Here is a 21592-nt window from a genome sequence, read left to right on the forward strand (position 1 = left end):
TAGGTGGTGACAGAGGGAAGGGCAAGAATTTATTCTCTGCATTTCATCCATTCTATGTAACCATATGTGCATTACTAACAGTATGAACTGGTACTCTTGCCCCTTCAAAAACTAATTCCACGTTCCGTCACACTCTATTGTCACTATGACTTAAAGTCACAATGTCAATGCTGCTAACGCTAATCTGATAAACCCTTTATTTGCAACCTACAAGCCAGCTAAAGAGGATAATCAGTTCCTACCTCCAGACAGAAGGCTGAGTTCGGAGGAAAGGGAGATGACCTCCACACATAAGTCAGTAGCAAGACTGTAACGATTGTGCTTGCCCAAAGCTGTCACCATGCTCAAGCAAGCAGGAATGCCACTTGTGCAGATATGGCCTGCAAACAAAAAGCTGCTTAACCAGACTAAGTATTGTTAGTTACCTAACAGTTAAAATGTGTATTAAGTTCTCTTATGCTGTTAAGTTACCTTGATGATTTGTGAAAACAGCTGCGCTAATGTGCCATTTTTATACTTGTGTCTACACTAGTAGATTGTATCTACACATAAATGAAGAGTAAGATAGTTAAAAGCTTTAAAAAGTTCCTCTGACTAATAAATGGAATATGTTAATTTTTTTACTATCAACTATGAGTTGGTCAGGCTGGCGGCAGAGTCAGTGAGATGCAAAGTTGTCCTCTTTTGTCTGATAAAAGACAAGCAAGCAGATGGCACATCATGGAGGGCAAAGCACACTGTCAAAGCACGTAAGACAATCTGCCCTCGGGATGGTTTGGCTTGGCACCCATTAAAACAGTAATTTAGAGCAGAAGATAAGAAAATCAAAATATAAGGATGGAAGAAAAATAATTGTTGGGGTTCTCAATTTTTCTTACTTATATTTGCTACTAGTTGGTATGAGATATATAGAAGATTCTAAGCTTTCTTCTGTGAAATTCTGGAAAATGCGTAGAAGGTATTTGCCCTGTACAGACAGATTTGCCACGCATACATAGAGAGCATGGTCCTGGAGTAGAAAGAAAGCACTCCTTAATAAAAGAGGGATTCTACTGCTTCCTTGGCAAACAGGACAGCTAAGGTAGCGCAGCTGGAGGCGCCCAGTAACACTGAGCCAAGGCGCGCAGCAAATTCATTCTGCAAAAGCCAGAACTGCTAGGTCCCCAGCACTGTCGTCTTCGCAGCTCTGATACTGGGTCTGTATCTAACATCAGAAGATGGCATAGCTAAACTGGCTATTTCAAGACGGCTATTGCAAAAGGTTTGTATGATTTAGACATTTGACTTAACACTACCTAGGTGTAGTCACCACTACAAATAGACTTAGGTCTATTCTTGTGGAAAAAATTAAGCTCTACAGTTTCTACAAGAAATAATAGCATAGCTTGGCCAAATACCTGCTTTACATAAGGCACATCGCTGTTCCATCCTTAATCTTTATTATATTCTAGATGGCTACTATCATTTTGCGAATGCTGTGCCTAACCTATCGCTGGGTTCCATCATCCTTTCTTTAGAGGTAAGTGGAAGCTTGTGGTCAGCTCCAGGATTTTCAACCTTGGTTTTCCAATTTTTCTTAGGGGATATTTTCTACCAGTTCATTCTTATTACTGGTTTATTAAGGAATTTGATGACTACTGTGATATAAACAACAACGTTGGTTGCATTGCTCCTGCCAAACTTTCTGATTTCTTTATTTAAGTGGGTCACTGGTTTACTGAGGTGCACTTCAGGGAAAATCCTGCTGCAGCTAGTCTGATAGTGAGAAGCTGTGAAGGTTTCTTCCCTACAAAAAAGGTTATTAGCACACAGTTCAATGCATAAAAAATTAGCTATATGCTAATCCTGGGGTTGGCAGTATGAGTAATCTGAGTATGAACAGAAGGCTCAGGCTTGGTAGGCATGATTCATATAATCCTACTGGAGTCTGCAGAGGTTAGTGTCTTAACTGAATCATCAGCTTCTGATGTTCCTTTTTTCCTTGCCCAAGAGAAGGAGCCTTAAAGAGCCCAGCACCTTCTTCGCCAGCAGCCTGATAAAGCTCCTGACCTTAAGTTTGTAGGGCTCACATTGAGACAATGAGCAGGGACCATGAACAGCATGATTCAGTGCCATCAGCTGATGTGGGTTGCTGATACTTTGTGTTATTGGTAAGAGGAAGCTAGGCAGCTTTTTACAGCTACTTGAAGATGTTATCTTTAGTAGTAAGAAACAAATTCAGGTAATGGTTTTGTGTCTTATTTAAACTTTAAAATGCATGAAAATGCAGTAACGGGCAATTCTTTATAACATTTCTTTCTGATGTTTAAATATTTTATCTGAATTTTAAAAAAAAGAAAAATTTTGAACTGGTTGAAACCAGCATTAATTCTGTCACTGCCTTTAACAGGACTAGGATTCAATATCAGTGTCTATATTTGTAAATCTGAATTTAGAACAAGTAGGAGAAAGCATTTGGTATGTTACAGACAAAAATTGTCTGCAAGCTGTGTTCCATGCATAGTGAAAAATGATATATATTCTGTCTGTATACATGCTTATCCAATTTGTTGTTTGTTTTTTTTTTTTAAGTAGCTCATTAAATTACATATCTCAGAGTTAACAGATGCATGGTGTCTTTATACCAGCTTCTACTTGCACTGCTGGACAGAGCAAAAAAAAATTCTTGGAAGTTAAGTTCCCATCCTCCAAACTCACCTGGACCAAGAAGAAATTTTGGTCTGCATCAAATTTAAGCAAAATTTGGCAAAAACCTCCCCCTCAAAAAAAAAAAAAAAAAAAAAAAAAGGCAGGCAGTTACATACAGGCCTTTGCTGTTAGCTGTGACTCTCATGCACCCTCTACAAGTCTCGAATCTGCCTATGCCCTCTAGTCTGAGAAGGATGGGGCTTAGATCAAGGAGTAAAGGTGAGCAGCTCTGCAGTGAGTTGGATTAGGACTGGTCAGGATTTGACATGCAAGCTCAGTTCTACTTTTCTTGTAGTCAGCAACTACTCTGTCCACGTTTTATTTCTTAGAACTAATAAACTGTAATTTTTCATAACTTGCATTTTTATAACGTAAAATCAATTGCTTAATATAGTTATGCTTTTTCTTACAGTTTTGGATTATATGAGCCATTTTGATTCTAAATTACCCTTTACCCTGCCTATAAGTAGGTTAATACCAGATAGGTGCTGACTGGAACCTTTCTTATCCCAGCATCTGTGGCCTCAGATGTGACTCTGACTCCTTGGCTTGTGCACGTAGTAATTTACAACTAGTGGACAGGCATAAGATTGTTCAGCTACTAAAGTCAGACTTGGGTGGCTGAGATCTCAGTACTAAGTTAACTCAGTTGGAACACAGTAATGATGATCCAACTTCCTCTTCCAGCTAGTTTCTCTATAAGTTACATTTTAAAAGTTATAAATTTTGGTGCTGGAGTTCAAAACTTCTACCTTTTTACTACGTAATAACTAAAATTGTAATACATTCACAGAATCACCTTTAAATAGGTAACAGTGAAGCAACAGTGAATGAACGTACAGTCCTGAAGAATCCTAACTTGCACCCACACAGGCACATACCTACACGCTTCCTTCCACACGTACATGAGGTAAGTGCCATCGAGTACGTGACCAGAGTGGGCAAAGCAAGGGCCTGCAAGGACCCCTGGCAGGCACCAGTGGGGAGGCTGTCCCGCGTACCCCAGACGCGCTTTTCGCAATGACATTTCGCGTGAGTTTTGGTGCGTTCGGCATTTTGTCAGAGAGCGCAGCTGACAGCCCCGCGGCGTTCCTCCGGGGACGGTTTCTCCTTACTTCACTGGGAGATATTTGGGGGGAAGAGCCCTCCGCGGCCCCGCTGCTGGGGCACCCCCGGCCACAGCGCCGCCGCCCCCAGGCGCTGCCCGGGCCCTAGCGAGCCAGGGCCCCGCCGCCCGGGCACACCCGCAGCCGGGGCCGCGGCAGCCGGGCGGGGCGGGCGGCGCGGCGCTGTACCCGGCGGCGGCGAGGGCCGCGGGGGGCCGCGGGGCGGGCGCGCCGCCGCTGCTCCCGGTGCCTCCGCTCGGGCGGCTCCTGGCGGCGGCGGCGCTCCGAGCCCCTCCCGGCCGGCGGGGACGGCGGCGGCGGCGGGGCCCGATGGCGAGACCCGGCGCTGCGTGCCCGCCGCCCGCCCGCCGGGTGATGGTGGCCGCCCGGGCGCTGCTCTTCTGGGCGCTGGTGTACAGCTACTGCGGGGTGTGCGCCTGTATCGCCGGGCTGCGCCTGCTCTGGAGCATCGGCCGGCGGCCGGGCGAGACCTTCCGCTGGGTGGTGCGGGAGAACCCCCCTGCCTGCCTCAACGACCCCTCCCTGGGCACCCACTGCTACGTCCGGATCAAGGTGAGGGTGAGGGGGGGGGGAGCGGGCCCCGCTGTGCGCACACGCACCCTGCGCCCGTCCCTCCCGTGCGCGGCCCTCCTGGGCACGCGTGTGCACGGGCACCCGTGAATGCTCTCCTGTGCACGCTCGCACACCTGCGCGCGTATCTGCGCCTGCATGCGCCTGCCTCTGCCGCCCCGGGAAGCGGTGCCGTGCCCGGCCGGGCTCGCTGGGGGGCCGTCGGGAGGGGCCGCAGGCCCGGCTCGACCCGGCTGCCGTGCGGGGGAGCGGTGCCCGGGCGGCTGCGGTGCAGGGCCCTCGGCGGGGGGGGGGGGGGGGGGGGGCTCGGTGGGCGGGAGAGGCGCTCGGCGGCCCCGGGTCTCTCGCAATCCGTGTGCGGGTACGTGCCCCGTCTCTCCCTTGGCCGTGCCCTCCCTGTTACACGCGGTTTGCCCAGTTGGACCTGAGAACCCGTTTCGTGCATCAGGGTCACAGGGAAAACGGCGAGTAAAAAGATAATCCCTGTCTCTAAGGTTGTACAATTGAAGCCACCAGTCAATTTTCATACTTGTCTTGGATCTCTACCTGGGATTTGCTCTTCCGCCAAATGCTCTAAATGAAGTTGCATTGGCTTGTTTTCTTTTGTTGTTCTAGGTGAGCAAATAAAGCGCTGCATTTTTTGTCGTGTTATTTTTAATAAAATGAGCAGAACGTTCTTAATTCTGAGGGATCTGTGCAGATGGGTTTGTGCCAAGCAGCACTAATATAAATTACTGAGCCTTCCTATTTATCATGATTTGCTTGGGGGTTTTTTGCTATCATTGGGAGGCACGTGCATGCTTTTTTACTTAAATGCCCCATTCTTTTTTCTTATAGCACCAAGCAGTAAACGAATAGATTGCTGGGGAAGTGAGGGGCGTGACAGTAATAAAAGAGCATTTGGGGGCAAATCGAATTGCTGTCAATAGGATAATCTATTGCACATTTCAGGAAATATGAAGCCCTCTTGCTGCTGGGTAACAGCAGGCTAACGTGTTACTTTCCAAACATATGTATCCTACAGATCTGTACAGATTTCAACATAACAAAGAAAAAAGTGTGTTTCAGAAAAGATGGCAATGGCCTATGTCTGGTTTGGGGGACAGAAAGGAGCAACTGGAAAGGCAGAGGATGGGGCTTAGTTTGGGGCATGTGATATTTAAACTGCTGCCGTACTACTGCTGTGGTGATTGAATTTGTATGAGTAAAGGGCATGTCCTTAAAAGCAATAAATAGATTAAAATAAAAACATTGAAGGTAAATCCCTAGAGGACACTAACTGAAAGAAGCAGGATAGAGGAGGGCTTACCCACTACTCACTAAATTGAGAAGAGAAACTGTGGAAGGAAACTATAAAAAGATCAAAGGCAGGGTGATACAGACAATGGTAAAAATGATGTCGCAGCCCTAAAATTTACTAAGAGGAGATCACTAAGTACTTAGAAATGTATAGATACTTTTATCTCTAGGGACTTAATTGGCATCCCAGAGAAGAAATACTAGTAAGTATAAAACCCCCAGATGTTCCCTTTTCAGGGCCCTTTCAAGAATCAAGATGTAAGTTAATGGTTTTGTAGTTGGTTAGTGACTTAGCAATGCCAAGGTAGCTCAGAGAATTTGAAGCATCTCTGGCAAGAAAAACTTTTTCTATGTATTTGTGATCCTTGGCATGGTATAAACTCTCGATGTACAGCACAGGTGTGGGGGGTTCTTACCTTTTTAAAATAGCAGAGAGTGCAGGCTTTGAGATTTGTTTGGGAGCTGTACAAGCTTTCTTCCTGCAGTTTCCTTCACATGACTTCTAAACAGCACATTGTATTTTGTGAGCTAACTCTTTCCCAACTTCTGTATCTACTTCTGTGCCAGAATTCAGTAAATGCTCTAGGTTGTAATTTCAGCTTATTTAAGTTATACTGGATTTGACCTTGAGGTAGTGTAAGCTTGTGTACGTCCGTTCATTGCAATGGCATTTCAGTGTTCAGCCTCTGCGCTGCTAACAGTAACTAACTTGCCTACTGGTAATTCTCATTTTCTTCAAAGTTGCATCAGAAATAGTGACTATAATTAGAGTAGAAAGAAGGTGATTACACGAAGACTTCGTTTTCTGAAGTAAGTCTGAAACCTTGAACAATAAAACCAAGGAAAACCCACTTGCTTTCTAGTTACTTAATTTTGATTGTTTTTGGTTTTTAAGAATCCATGGAGTCCTTTATTGTGCCAGAATGCAATGTCATGGTTTAAAATAGTTGCATAATCTTACAAACTAACTGAAAGATTGAAAGTACATTTAAAGCATATTATGTCTTACAGTCTTTCTGAAAAGCACATGACTGGCATGTGAAAGCAAGGTGTTAGCTCCAACAATGATCTGCATTTCCTAGTCACCGTGCCAGGCAGTGCTCTTTTTCAGAAAGGTTAGCATGCTCATGGATGAACTGGCACGTAGTCAATGTAGCGTGATGTGTGTTAAAGATGGTCCTCCCTGGAAGAAGCTGTGGGAGCCGGAGTGTGGGATATTCTGCACTGCCAGGGTGCAGCAGATACCTGATCTCAGAATCACAGATGACTTCAGCTTCAAGAACTGACAAGCTGATTTTTCTTTTCAGGGGCAATACGTTGCTTCTTAGAATACTGTCTGAAACCATATTCATTCTGAAATCCCAGTATAGCAGTTCTATGCAGCAATAAAAACACACTTCTTTTTCTCTCGTTTTAGGATTCAGGGTTAAGATTCCACTATGTGGCTGCCGGAGAAAGGGGCAAACCACTCATGCTGCTGCTTCATGGCTTTCCAGAATTCTGGTAAAACTCCCCGCACACTTTTCTTGTATAAAAGAGGCTGCTTAAGATACCCGAGAGTGATCATCTCAGCTTAAGTATACCCAATAAGATCCATTTTATGTATCTATGAGTACTAACTAAGGGCATGAAGTTTTAGTAGGGAACAAACTGAAACTTTAACTGCAGCATCCACAAAAAATTTCTGCAGGCCGACACAAGCCAGCCATCTTTTTTGCCTTGTCAACCCATTTTTCCCCAAGTATGTACGCTGTTCTTCAAACTTTGGGGAGGAACTGTTCATTTTTAATGAATTTCCTGTTTGGATGACATTTTTATTAATACAGCTAAACTTATGACTTCTAGCAGAAGGTGTTAAAATGAGGATCCGTTACGTGTTAAGTGCAATATGGATTGCTGCATTTGTTAAAAATACTATACATTAATTTTTAACTGGGGGAGGGGAAGAAGAACTATGAGTTCTACAGGCTATTGTGCAGCCTAATTTCAGAATGCTACTCAGGGAAAAAGGTTCTATTATTAGTTCATCATAAGATGAACGATGAATCAAACTCAATCCTAAATGTTTGTTTATAACAATGAGAAGCAGTCATGTGTCTAATGATTTAACCAAATTGCTCAGGCTGTCATTGCCAGGTTTACTAGTGAAGCATGACTTACAGAACTTGCACCAAAAAAAATAATAAGGGAATAGGGGAAGTGGAGATGCCAGTAATTCAGCTAGTTAAACAGTCCTTTTTGTTTCTAAACTCAGATATGGAGCTAGGCTCCACTGTTGGAACTGTGATCTTTCAAGCTGGACTCAGGTCATACTGTGATAAATTGACCCAGGTTAACCGGAGGTCAGTTCTTTTCCCTTAGCAATTTCCTATAGATACTAAATGGCCTTGAGGATGATGGTAGAAAGTCATATTTATTTTATAATAACTTTTCAAAGATGTAGATTGTTCTAATAATAAATTGCTATCCAAAAGGATTAAAACTGTAAACTTTGATTAAAAATACGGTTAGATTAGGGGGGTTGCATATTCTATGCGAACGTTATGCATACCTTGCATAATGCATGTTCCTACACAATAAGACAGCTAATGCTACAGCTAGTTTCACCTACAGTGATGATAATACTGCAAAATTTAGCATTTTATATACATATTTTACTGATACCTGGTATATTATTTTCGAAAAGCAGAAAACCATTCTTACGGTTTAGAATAATGAGTCGTGCTTTAAGTGACAGTTAATATATTATCTGACCATTCAAAAGCAGTTAGTAAGAAACTGTTATATAGGTCACTAGGACTACTAATAGCATAGTTTACATAACTGTTTTTAAAAAGAAGAATAGATCCCAATATTCTATAAAGTAGTCACACTACCAATACTGATGTTCATTTGTTAATTCAATCAGTGAGGAATTTTTTATGCAAGAATATTGTTCTGAGAGCATGAGATAAAGTAATCACATTTTAAGAGATATTTAAAGCCACATCGAATTTGTATCATTTGGCTAGCAAAAAAACCACCCCAGACAGGTGGTTCACAGTTAGAAATCTTAATTGTAACAAATCCTCTGCCTTCAAATGTCTCCAGGTTCTAAGTAGGACAACTATAGCCAGACAATACTAACCTTAGTGAGTGATTGAGAATGTCTGAAGATGAAAGATCACTTAAGAATATAACTCACCAGAGCCATTAAGTGTTTTAGATGCATAAGAACTTGAAAGTCAATAGTCAATGTTGTACAAAGACAATAATAAAATATTTTAAATTGGGCAGAATGTACTGAGACAGCTGCGTATCTGTAAGACACGCGTGAACTGCTCAATTTTGTACAAGCTGCCTTTCAGAAGTAATGTGATCAGAAAGTCACAAAATATTTTTCATTAGTCAAGCTTATGAACATGAAAGCATTCACCAACATTTCCAAATTCTGCTTACAAAGCAGTTGCCCAATAGTTTCATTTCGTATGTGGTAAAAGGATTTCTTTGAATATAAAACATACCCATTTCGTAGGTCAGACATTTGGTGTTTGATGGACTGTTTGGAAAACAGAAGATGAGGATAGCAAGTAGACATTTTCTGAAAACAAAAATTGTTTGTTTGTTTATTTATTTACGGGCCTCATTGTTTCTTTTTACTGAAGAATATAGGGTAGCTACAACAGTTACCATGGCAAATTCAGCTTCCAAGTCATTGTATAATGCCTTTAAAAATGTCATTCTTGGCGATCTCAGCTAAATCTTGTATTTGCATTATATGGCACTGAAATGAAAAGGTTCTGACTGTTCTGTTTATACGAATACAAATTTCTATAATTAATGAGTGTTACTGTAACATTACTTATGTTCAAAATCCTTAATAGGCTGGAGGCAAAGCTAAAGTGGAAGAGCCAATGGTCTGATATAGACACTATTTGCATTAAGGTAGAATTCTGCACATCACTCTTACAATTGCTGATGATCCAAATGTTATATATAATTTAGCTGAGATTGTTGAAACGAGCAGAAGTAAAAGCTAGATCCTAGCACAGAGGGATGCAGCCATTATTATATATGCCTAGAAGGATCATGTTTTTCATACATCTTTCTATTATAGTGTAAGATAAGGCCATGTCTGTCATGGTACTGGCTATTCTGAAATTTATTTGGTTCAGTAGTAGTTGAAGGACAGGTAGATCTTGCAGAATGAGGCCCACCATTTTCTTGTTATTTTTGCTTCATAACACACATATGGTCACTACATACTATTACAGCATGAGGAATAGCCCAGGCTTTGCATGAGTTCTTAATTTTGTATGTCTCTTAAGGTGTGTAATGTGTCACTCTCTTCCACAGAAACACAAGCAATGAAATACTTTGTGTAGTACCAATACATAGAGAGACTGTTCTGGAACAATTCTGGTAGTATAGACAGAGATGAAAGTGTACATAATAGAAATCATATAAACTTCACCAAGTTCATTTGTTATTCATTGTATTTCTTTCTTTGGTTTATTTAGTGTGTGAATTATCTGACATTCCTCTTCTGAAAAGAAAAAACCCCCATGCCTCGAGGCGTGTTCCACTGCTCCATCAAAACGTGTGTGAGCAAGCCAGAGAGAAGAGAAAGCTTTTCAGACCTTACTTTTTTGATCATCTTACGGCTCCAAGGATAAAACAGAATAGTCCTCTGTGTGCTCTGGTTTATGCCTGTTTCCTTTGCAGCAAAGGGACCATGCCAGACTCCAGGAACTGTTGAAACTCCCAGGCTCTGGCCATGCCCCTTTCTGGCAGCTGCACTGCCTTACTGGGGAATTCAAGAAGGGAGCACAAAACTACTGTAGCCACAAAGGACTGTCAGTGTGCCACAGAAACAAAAAAGAATCTCGTTGTAAACAAACACATCAACTATTTGGGAGAAAAAGCATTGAGTTCGTTTTGGTATCACACTGCTTAGCCTTATAACTCCAACTTTTTTTTCCCCTTTGTTAGGTATTCTTGGCGCCATCAATTGCGGGAATTTAAAAGTGAATATCGAGTGGTGGCTCTGGATTTGAGAGGTTACGGAGAAACAGATGCTCCTTCTCACAAAGAAAATTACAAGTTAGATTGCCTGATAACAGATATAAAGGATATTTTGGAATCTCTAGGTGCGTTAGAAGACAAACTACTCGGCTCATAGATGACTTGATTTTCTTGGCAAAAAACCCCATAAAGATCTAGCACTGCTGTTTTTTAAAAGCCTGCATTCTCTAATATATACACATTACAGATATGTGTAGATATAAAGCTAAGGATACTCATATTTTATGGACTATTATCAATATTAATGAAAAAGCTTTGTTTTCTAATTGTGATGTGTATGTCAGTATGAACAATATGTAAAGATGACTTTCCATCATGTGTTTAAGAAAAAATTATGTGCTGTGAGATCCAGCAGTACAAACCTGTGGTCTTTTTCCTTAAGAAGGTCTTCGCTTACTCCTAATCATTGCACTTAATGGATAATGTTATGAATTAGAGTCTAATAGCACTTGCACACCAAAGAATTTAAATTGGGTGACATTTTTCTTGCACAAACAAGACAGAATAAATATTGTGGGCTTTATAAAGATGATGACAGTACATCTGCTGCATTTTTAAAAAAAATCCTAAAATATTACTCCTGCACAGTAGTCAGTTCTCAAGAGCTGAATCACTGTCTTACACAACAGTGAGAAGGGAGAACAAGGGACACATTGCTCCCTGTGGGAAATACACGGTGTAACAGTCTAGAGCTGAAGCGAGTCTGCAAAATTTGCCCCTCCAGTTCAGCCTGAAGTGTAGCTGTTTTGGCAATAAATTGTAACACCTAGTGAAGGGTTATTTCCCTTCCTTACCAATAGCAAGACAAGGGATTAGACTGTCATTCTCTGAATCATTTTAATTCCCTGGATACTCCAGAGGTAGTGAAAGAACTTACTGCATTTCGCATGAAGAAATGGTAAAGCAGTGATTCCAATTCTAAGGTTTGAATTTAGGATTTGCTTTGCTTGTTATGTTTGAATACTGTCAGAAGATTGGAGAGGCAGTCCCCACACTGTGTTTACATTTTCTAACCTTTGCTGGTTGTGTTAATCTCCATGGTAATGCCATGGTTTTACTTGTGAAGTGCTCTCATCATAATTCAATTTCATAGGGATTTAAAATTTTCTGGAAAGAGTATTTCTGAGGCTTGTTATCTTTGTTCTAACCCTAAGTTAAATACTTTTGGAGAATGTGATTATATCAAAAGTGCTCCAACAGATTTCTGTTCAAGAGGGGTTATAAGGTGCTTTGCCAGTGTGTCCAAATTTATGTCAGAATTCTAAACAGTTTGGCTTTTATACATTTCATATGTAGTGCATGTGCTCAGTATTACAATCCTCAGTGAGGAGTGTGATGGTATCTGACACTACAATATGTATGTCAGCAGTGGTTGAAGGAGGAAGGTTAGGCTTTCAAAACAGTCATGATTTTTCTCCTGCCTTTTATTGCTGTTAAATTACCATTTCTATTGATGGAAGAATAAGTACATCAATGCTGAGAACTTCAAAAATTGCCATCAAAACAGCCTATGGAGACAGGCCTACTAAATATATAAATGCATGTATTTATGTGTGTGTATATATGCTATATATGTATGGCTATTAAGTAGAACACCCACTTTTTGCATAATGATGGTCAGTGCTTAGATAGCCTCCCATATTCAGAGAAATTCATAAAGATTAGTTTTGTTCAGGAAGGGCTCAGGAGATTGCTCAGTCTGTCTGCACTTTGAAACTCCAAACTCCCTAAACGTGACAAATGTGTGTGCATTATAACGACTGCAAGTTGAATTGTATATCTGACCCAACATTGGCCAAGATGTGAACAGAGTGGCCATTTGGATACCCAGTGACTTTAGTCTGACATTGAGGTAGTATAGTTAAAGTGTAATTGAAGTCCAATTAAATAATTTTAATTATTTTTTTTAACTATAATAGTGCATTATTTTCTTGCCATTAATGGAAGCAGCGCAGTGTGTTAATAAGTGTGCTGGATCACCTATTTTGCCCAATAATTATTTTATTGTATGTGATAATTTGTATGGATACAAATTCCACTGAAATAAAAGCACAAATCTGTGTTTATGTGGCAGGGTACAACAAGTGTGTCCTGATTGGCCATGACTGGGGAGGAATGATCGCTTGGTTAGTGGCTATATGTTACCCTGAAATGGTGACCAAGCTGATCGTGGTTAACTTCCCTCATCCTTCTGTGTTTACAGGTGAGTTTTATAGTAGTCGTCATTAACCCAGAGTATCTGCATTTTCATTAATACTGTGTTTGCTTTGAGATTGGTAAAGAAGAACCAGCTACTTGCCCCTTTAGATGTTCGGTAAATAAGTTGCCAGTACTCAGTGACTCTCACAATCTAGACAGTATTTTATGAAGCAGTAAGCTATCAAGTATTTGACTTCTGGAAATAATTTACTGCAGCAAGTGGGAGTGCTTGCAGCCAAACTTACTGATGTTTTTCTTAATCCTTGAAGGTCCACAAACATAATTTTCATATACATGAATCTGTTTTGTACCCCTTTGGCTGGATAAAATTCCCTGAGCTGGGGTGTATATTGCATTAAACATAGGTTAAGGCCTCACTGCATTATGAAATCTGCATAAAACAGCCTTTGTATAAATGAGAAACAGACATTAGAATTTAATCTTGATCTAGGTGACAAGTGACAATTTATGATCTTGTACAATATTCAGTGGAACAAGACAGCCTTTCCAGGCTACTTAGTAGAGGCTCAGGAATGTACTAGTAGTGAGCTGAAACAAGGATTTAGGTGCACTAGCGAAATTTGTTGTGTGACAGGCTTTGAGTCAGTCTACTACCAAGAATTACAAAACATTTCGTAGGGATTAGATCAACATTCAGTAATTAAAATGAAAGTAGTATCTCACTAATCTTAATTTCTTCAACTGCTGACCTTACCCTATTTCCATTTAAAAAGTCACCTCATTTCTCTAGAAATAGTTAAGAATATTCAGTGCAGCTTTAATTTTCATTTCAGTTGAATGTAAATCTGACTCTACACCACTGTGGAATCAGAAGCATTTCACATGTTGTTCTCACAGTCATCTTGGGCACCTTTCTAAGATGTTAAAGAACATTTTGCCAGGTTAAACCTCACTTACCCAAGGAGAGGTCTGTTCACCGCCACCTGAGCAAGCAGGAGCTTTTTGCAGTATTTTCACTGAGAGCAGGAGTTTTTTTGCAGTATTTTCACTGAGCACTGAGAGCAGGAGCCAGGCTGTATAGAAGACAAATACATTTTATTATAGTATTTGCATATTTGTTAAAGTACAAAATCTGTTCTGTAGCTTGATGAAGTCTCCCTGGATCAAATTTGTTCTGTTGTGGATTAAATGAAACTATCCAGTTTATAAATTGTGCAGAACTGTAAAGTGGGCAGTGTTGATAATGGTCCATCAAGGAAAAATACAATGGGTGATGCAACGTAAGATTGTATAAGATATGAAAGCTTAGAAGATAGCTGACACTTCAATTTACTTTGTTTTATAACCTCTTTTTATTCATTGTCAGAATTAATATTTCAGAGATATCTCCTATGTTGGGAGTGCAATTTTGCCTTCCTGAACTTGCATCTGTAAAGGATAGGTTCTAGGCTTCCTAGTACCTATACACATTCTGTGGTTGCTTCGAGGAACTTAAGACATTTGCGTGTCAGTGTTGGCTCTTGCAACTCATTGGAGACACAAAATTACATTAAAAACAAACAAAAAAAAAGACAATACAAATTTGGCTATGTAATTTTCTTGTTATATACGCTCCAATGTCTTTAAAAAGTGACACTATGTAGTCTTGATTATGGTTCTTGAAATTGCCAAGATGACAACTGTTAGAAACATTCTGTACTTTTGTGAAGAGGATTGATGCTGTCTTTAGAATGTAAGTGGATTATCATCTACAAATTTCTGTGCATCACATCTTCGATGAGAGAAATACTTAAAGATTTGTATTTGTGCCTCTTATTCCATAGCTGAAAAAAATGCTTTGGACTAGCTACACAAATAGATCTCTAAGTGAAAACCTCCCATGCGATTAAACTCTCCAGTGTCACTGCCCTCACCTAACTTTGGCAGGCTTCCAGTTTGCTGTTTCTATTAACACATATAAAAGAAGTATGTTTTAATGGCTACATCATATACTTACTCCTGAAACGATAATCATCTTTTGTCACAGAGCATGTGCTAATGTAATATTTTTAAAACATAATCCTTTAAGTTTAAAAAAAAAATAGTATTAACAGTAATTTTGAGTCATCAGTTTTCATTTTTAATTCATGGGCATTTTTGTTTCAGAATACATTCTACGACATCCATCACAATTGATTAAATCTGGTTACTACTTCTTTTTCCAAATGCCATGGTTTCCTGAATTCATGTTTACAGTAAATGATTTCAAGGTGAGCAAAATGAGTGCTCGTGTTTATATATTTAAACTGTGAGTGATGGAAGAATTGCCACCTACGTTGATCCCTCCTGATGTAGTTGTAATTACTAGGAAAAATACAGAACTTTCTGATTTTTCTTCTTCAACGTTATATATTTATATAAAGTAAGATATAAGGACATAGAGCCTCTGAGGTGCACTCTTGCTTTTGCGTTTCTGGGAGGCATTTAGGTACATACTTTTAACCTCTGGCACTACAGTGCATTATTCCCCCTAGGTAGTCAGCTGGTTTTACTTGTGCCTGTGCCAGCGGGACACATTTGGTGCCTGGGAAACTCCTGCTGACTTATCTGAAGCTCCTGTATACAGTGGGAGATCCTCTTATCCATCAGAGCCTGCTACAGGCAGCCTGGGAGTCTGGGCATCACGTTCAGCCAGGTGATTAATTCTGCCTGAGGAACCAACAAGGCCACATCTTGTCTTACCTTACAAAATAAGTATAAGCATATGGAAAGGGGAAAAGCACCTGCAGGCATGCATCCTCCTACACGTATACAGCCCAGTGCAGAGCCCCCAGTGCTGCATGCACATAGGGGACAGCAAGCTGGGGAGGTCCTGAATAATTCTCTCTCCGGCCCTCTCAGCTGCTGGGTCCATCCCAAAGAAGAGCATGTGCCTGCGCTTGCCTTTGCCTGTCACAGGTGGCAGGTCAGGGTGCAGAACTGAGTAACTTGGTAGTACTGCTATTTGCCTGTACTTGATTATTCTGAAGTAAGTTATACCAGAAATAAGTTTACTGTGTGCTTTACACACAGCTCTCTAAAAAAACCCCACATTTAAACCATTCATTATACTCTAAATAATGTATAAATATATTTTAGAAAGATGTGTCCTGTTGAAAGAGAGAAATCACACTTTCAAGCTATCTTATGTGGTGGCTTTTTATTTTTCCTTCTGTAGGTTCTGAAAAGTTTATTTACCAGCCAGGCTACTGGAATTGGAAGGAAAGGCTGCAGATTAACAACAGAGGACATTGAAGCTTATCTCTATTTCTTTTCACAACCTGGAGCACTAACTGGACCCATTAACCATTACAGAAATATTTTCAGGTCAGTAGAACATTCTGAAACAAGGTAAAATATTCTAGAGACACCTGGAGGCCAAAAATGTTATTGTGTCTTCTGCCGCTAAAGGAAAATCTAAAAACCCAAATCTGCTTCTGGTCTTAACAAGTAACAAATGCACTCACTGTCAAGCAGCGTGATGCAAAGCAAATTGTATGAGATACCCACACAAAACAGTGACACAATCAGAGTGGAGATAAGGAAAATCTTTGTTTCGAGATTTAATAAAGCAAAGACCTTTCCTCATTCACAGAACCCATGGCAATCACAAAAATCCATCTCTAATACTTTATAAAACTAACATCAATTAATTGTTTGTATTACAGTTCATATTATCTAATAATAAGCTTTTCATAGAGCTAGAGCTCTCTACCTATTATTATTAGGTAATCCTTCTACATAATACAGCATCCAAGTAACTCTCACTTTTCCTTGTAACTTTACAAACCTAATTTTATTGTCTTTGGGCTTTTTTTTATAAAAAGGTGGGGTAGGTTTTTTTGTTACTAAGCCTAAAAACTAACCCTAACTCCTTTTTTTTTTTTTTTTTTTTATTCCTGCATTGGTCTCATCAGACTCAGTGGCAGCAATAAGCACATATAGTAGGGAGCATGCATAGACTAAAACTGATAGTATCACAACAGGAGATATTTTTGCAAGCTTAATATTTATTTTATTTTCTCAAGCAGTTTTCTAATGATTTTATCTTTCCTGGAAGGAGTTGGCTTGGCCTTAGAGACTGATGCCCCTTTTTTATCTACCAAAAACTTACCAGGGCCAGGTGATGTTTAACTCTGCATATACTCTGCTTATGACTTGAGCCCTAACTTGAAGGACTATACCAAGAAGAGTGGGATCGAACTCATTTTCCCCTTACTGCCTCCAGTCTTCAACAGTGCTAAATCTCCTGAATGCTTCTCTAACACAGGACCAGCTTCCCAATATTCTTTAAAAATGACAATTCTCTTCCTTCCTTAAAATCAGACAGTAGATGTTTGAAGTAGAGTAACTTTTCATTTTCCCTGGTCCAAATTTAGCACTGCCTTTGCTGCTCTTTCTGTGCCTTCCATGCTGTCACTGTGAGGAAAGCAGACAGCAGGGACATACTGGGAGGAAAACAGTGATCTGAGCTAGATGCTGCCTGGTACAGGCTAAGAGACAAAACTTGAATGAGAAAGTAGAGAGGTGGTATATCTTCTTCTAAACAAGATAACACCAAGCGCAGACACTGATGGGGAAAAAATTAGATGGCTGTGCTGGTAACAGTATCCTTATTTAATGCTATGCAGAGAGTGGTTGATGACATCAGCTGGGGTGTCCCAGGGCGATGGGGAGCTGTGTGGCTGCACAGTGGCTCCCGGGCCCTGCAACTGCACTGCAGGAGCCCCCAGGGTAGGGCTAATGAGGAGCTGGAGCCTTGTTCATTACGTTTGCCACAGCACCTTGCATCAGTGAGTGTATGCATTAACCAGATGCTTCTCTGACAGTAACAGTGAAATATCTGTGATAGCTAATAGCTGAATTGCTCTGGGATCCAGATGAGACAAATGTAGGAGTTGTGTATGTTTAAACTATTGTTTCAGGCCTTTTCAGGCTCAAAGAGAGCCTAGTATCAGTTATTAATCAGAAAGTAGCTTCACAGCTATTATTTCCTCTGTGTCTGTGTATCTTTGTGCATTGTTTGCTTTATTTTTCTAATGCAAGTATACCTGTACTGAATCTAGAGAATATTCTTTTCGGTGATACCAGCCACAACATAGCAGGCTTTGGACTGGAAGGAAAAGATTGGTCTTCAACTCATTCAGTTCTTGCCAATTCTGATGGTCACACGTTATGGCATGTGAATCATTAAATATTAAAACTGGATTTAAATTTTCACCACTTCTCATATAAGCCATTGAGCAGCACTTGATGCTAACGACTTGTATTCACCATAACTCCCAGTGGGCTGGCACTGGTGACCTACATGTTAAAGGTTTCTAACTCATTACTATCCACCAGGAGTTTCGCTCTTCAGAGCTTAATTTTTCTGGAAAGTTATATCCAAAGAGATGATTGAAAACACTTACTTCCATCCATCACCAACACATCCTTGTATAAATAGCACAGCAGTCATTCCCTTCACTATACTTTAAATACTAACACTTTTGGAATAAAAATCATAAACCTTTTCTATCATGCTTGGTTAAGAGAAATAGGTAAGCAGTTGAAACTTGAATTTCTTCTGATATGTCTTTTCTTAGAAATTGATTACTTCTCTGATAGCACTTAAGAAGTACTTCAGTATTTGTTTACAGAAAAACTGTACAACAGTGCTCTATGAAGGTTTGAGTCTTTTTCAAAGACTTAAACCTCATGAGTGGAACTTCTCTTTCTAAATGTGAAATCTGCCTGTTAATCATTGTTAAAGGAGATTTCTAGAAACTTCAGGCATGATATAATGTCCCATATTCCAAACTGAAAAGAAATAGTGTAGCTCATAGGCAATGAAAAATGACAGGTTGTTTATCTATGCAGTGTGTGTAAAAAGCCCAGCAGAGTTTTCCTAAGTGAGGCTACAAATCTTGCAAAGCACTTAGACACAAAATAGTAATACACATAAAAAAATACACATATGAATAGTGAAGAGATCCAGGATACTGGATTTAACAGGTAAAGAGATTAGTCTAAATGCATTGAATCAGATTATCAATTTTTAAAACTGATACTATGAATAAGCTATGGTTCAGTGGGTACGGTCAGTTTGTTTTAAAAATGAGATTTTTAAATCCACTGCTACAAAAGCCATTTTAAGAATTTTCCTAATTCATCAGTCAAAATGAAACTAAATTATTTCAAGTGACCTTTTATTAATATTTCTTGACGTATAAGTAGAAAGGAAGAATGTCTTCAAAGTCTCCATTTCTTTCTCTTATTTTAAACTAATGCATGCCATCATCTTTGTCTTTCCCCTTTTACATAGTCTTAATTAACTCCTAAGTTTCAGCCTAGCACTTGTTTGTCATAAAAGTTTATTCAGAAAATCTTTTTTATACATTACTGGTTTTAAAAAATTCATGTTTCAGCATTAAGATGATAAAAATTTGTATCTGATAGATGGAATCTGTTTTGAATTGTCACAGGTAGTCTCTTACAATATGTGGCTAAGATTAAGCAATTCAAGCATAAATTAGACAAATTTTTCAGCATCTCTGAAATAGATGAGCTGGAATAAATTCTGGTGGGTTAATATTGTCTATATTGAAATAGTCTTTCATTTCTAGCTACTTGTATCTTTCCTAATGTCTGCCATTAATGTCAGGAAATATTTATCAAATATACCATTTCAAATAATTGTATTATGGAAAAATAAATTTTTACTGAAAGGTTAAATAGGTCATTGTGGTATAATTTTTATTAAAATTTTACTTTTTATGGGCTTTTCTTGAAAGTATCGATAAAATGTCTTATAATGTATTTATCTTTAAATGCTTTCTAGTCTGCTAAATCTCTGGGTTGTGATGTTGCAGTTTTAAAGAGATTATGACTCCATGAAAGGCAAATTTTTAAGGAACAATTTTCTTTCACTGCATACAGCTGTAGGTATGTAAATCCAAGGCCTTCAAAAACATACTGTAGTTCTTTGTAAAGGGAACTCTGATGCACTTTGATTGTTGGCACGAATTTCACAGATGAGTGAAGGTACCTGACTTCTGTTCAGTATTTCAGACATCAGTGTTCTATAGAATATCTTTTTTACAGATATTTTTATTTTTAGCTGTATTACATGATACTTAATTTTGAGTAGATCTGAAACACTCTAGCTGGTATTTTCTATATTGTCCAGAAGTGGCAGCCTGCCATTTTCTCGACAGACATTTTTTGATAAAGCAGTTTGGCTACTCAGGTAGCTGGATGCCTTGAACTATAGTCTAAATGTGATTCAGAGCATCATATTTCATTAAAACCTATTTGCAGTAAATAATGCAGATTCAGAAATTTGTCATAGCATTCATCAACCAAGGGAAAGCCACTGACATACAAAATTCTGACATTTTTGTTCTACAGAGATGATCGGGCTCCTGAGCTGTGCAACATGCTGAAGCATCATTCATGTTCAAAAAATAAGACCTCTGTTGCAATCAACTACTGATTACAGACATGTAACAGTAAATGTATCTTCTAACAATTTTACCATCCTTAAAAACAATGACTTTGAGTCAAGGGAGTATTTTCTTGGCATTGTAGAAGATATCTTGGAACCTAGAAAGCTTGCAGTGAGATTCACTGTGTTGATTTCAAAAGCTAAGCTGACTGAAATTTGTCTTGGTGATTTTTGTAAAAAAAAAAAAAAAAGACCTAACTAAGTGTGTTTTATTTTTAAAGCTGCCTACCTCTGCAGCACCATGAAGTCATCATGCCAACCCTGCTGTTATGGGGAGAAAGAGATGCATTTATGGAAGTTGAGATGGCAGAAACGACGCGGATTTATGTTAAAAATCATTTCAGATTAACTATTTTGTCTGAAGCCAGTCATTGGCTTCAGCAGGATCAACCTGACATAGTGAACAAGTTGATATGGACCTTTCTAAAGGAAGAGACAACAAGAAAAAGAGAATGACTGTTTGTACATGTTTAAAGGGGTCTACATAAAAGCTCTTCAGATTTAAAACCTAATTGTTATCAGGGCCATATTTCCAGCCTGCCTTCTATTTTGAGCTCTGTTAGAGAAAAGTGTTTTCAATGTACTGTACATTTGGACACCAATGTTACTGCTAAAAGAAGTGAGTATGAGAATATATACCAACATTGGTTTTACCTGTATACTTGTATTTTGCACATAAAAACACCTGCCTTAAGATGTATATGTATTTGTACAGAAAGAATATCATGGAAAGTTGCTTGGTTTTGTTTTCTCCCTTGCTTTACAGTTTTAATGTGTGGTGCCTTTTACAAATTTATAATGAAACAATAGAGTGGTGCCATACTGAAGGAAGTCATGAGTTTTCATTCTAGATTTGCCCAAATTTTTTTAATGTATTTTACCATTAAACAGTAACTAACTCTTTTTATTATCTATATTTTAGCATACTGAATGATTGAAAAATTTCTGGGCACATTTCTAGTCTTCAAGTGAATAATGATACAGATCTTGTATTGTTGAATGCAGCTGCTTTGTGCAATGTGTTTTTCTTTGTTGACTAAAAAATGGGAAGCCTGTACACTCAACATGTTTGAACAAGAAGAATGGAAAATTAAGATATAACATGTATCAAATCCACCTCTGTCTAATAAAATGCAACTTAAACTACTCCCTTTATCTGATTTCCTATGGACAGATTTCT

At 39.3% G+C, this 21592-nt stretch overlaps 1 protein-coding gene across 2 annotated transcripts; it reads left to right on the forward strand.

Annotated features, from left to right (window-relative positions):
* The first annotated feature begins 3814 nt into the window (after window positions 1-3814).
* Window positions 3815-21558, forward strand: EPHX4 (epoxide hydrolase 4). 2 transcript variants are annotated; one of them, XM_075759920.1, is made up of 7 exons: window positions 3815-4367; window positions 7102-7187; window positions 10656-10813; window positions 12823-12951; window positions 15054-15157; window positions 16105-16253; window positions 20634-21558. In XM_075759920.1, exons 1-7 carry the CDS (start codon window positions 4125-4127, stop codon window positions 20866-20868), a joined length of 1104 nt encoding a protein of 367 aa, XP_075616035.1. In that variant the 5' UTR covers window positions 3815-4124; the 3' UTR covers window positions 20869-21558. The 2 variants fall into 2 exon arrangements, with proteins under 2 accessions (XP_075616035.1, XP_075616034.1); XM_075759919.1 differs by lacking the exon at window positions 20634-21558 and adding an exon at window positions 20316-20526 and having other exon boundaries at window positions 3993-4367.
* Window positions 21559-21592: the final 34 nt, after the last annotated feature.

The sequence above is a fragment of the Balearica regulorum genome, chromosome 8, assembly GCF_011004875.1.
Source record: "Balearica regulorum gibbericeps isolate bBalReg1 chromosome 8, bBalReg1.pri, whole genome shotgun sequence".
Lineage (NCBI taxonomy): Eukaryota > Metazoa > Chordata > Aves > Gruiformes > Gruidae > Balearica > Balearica regulorum.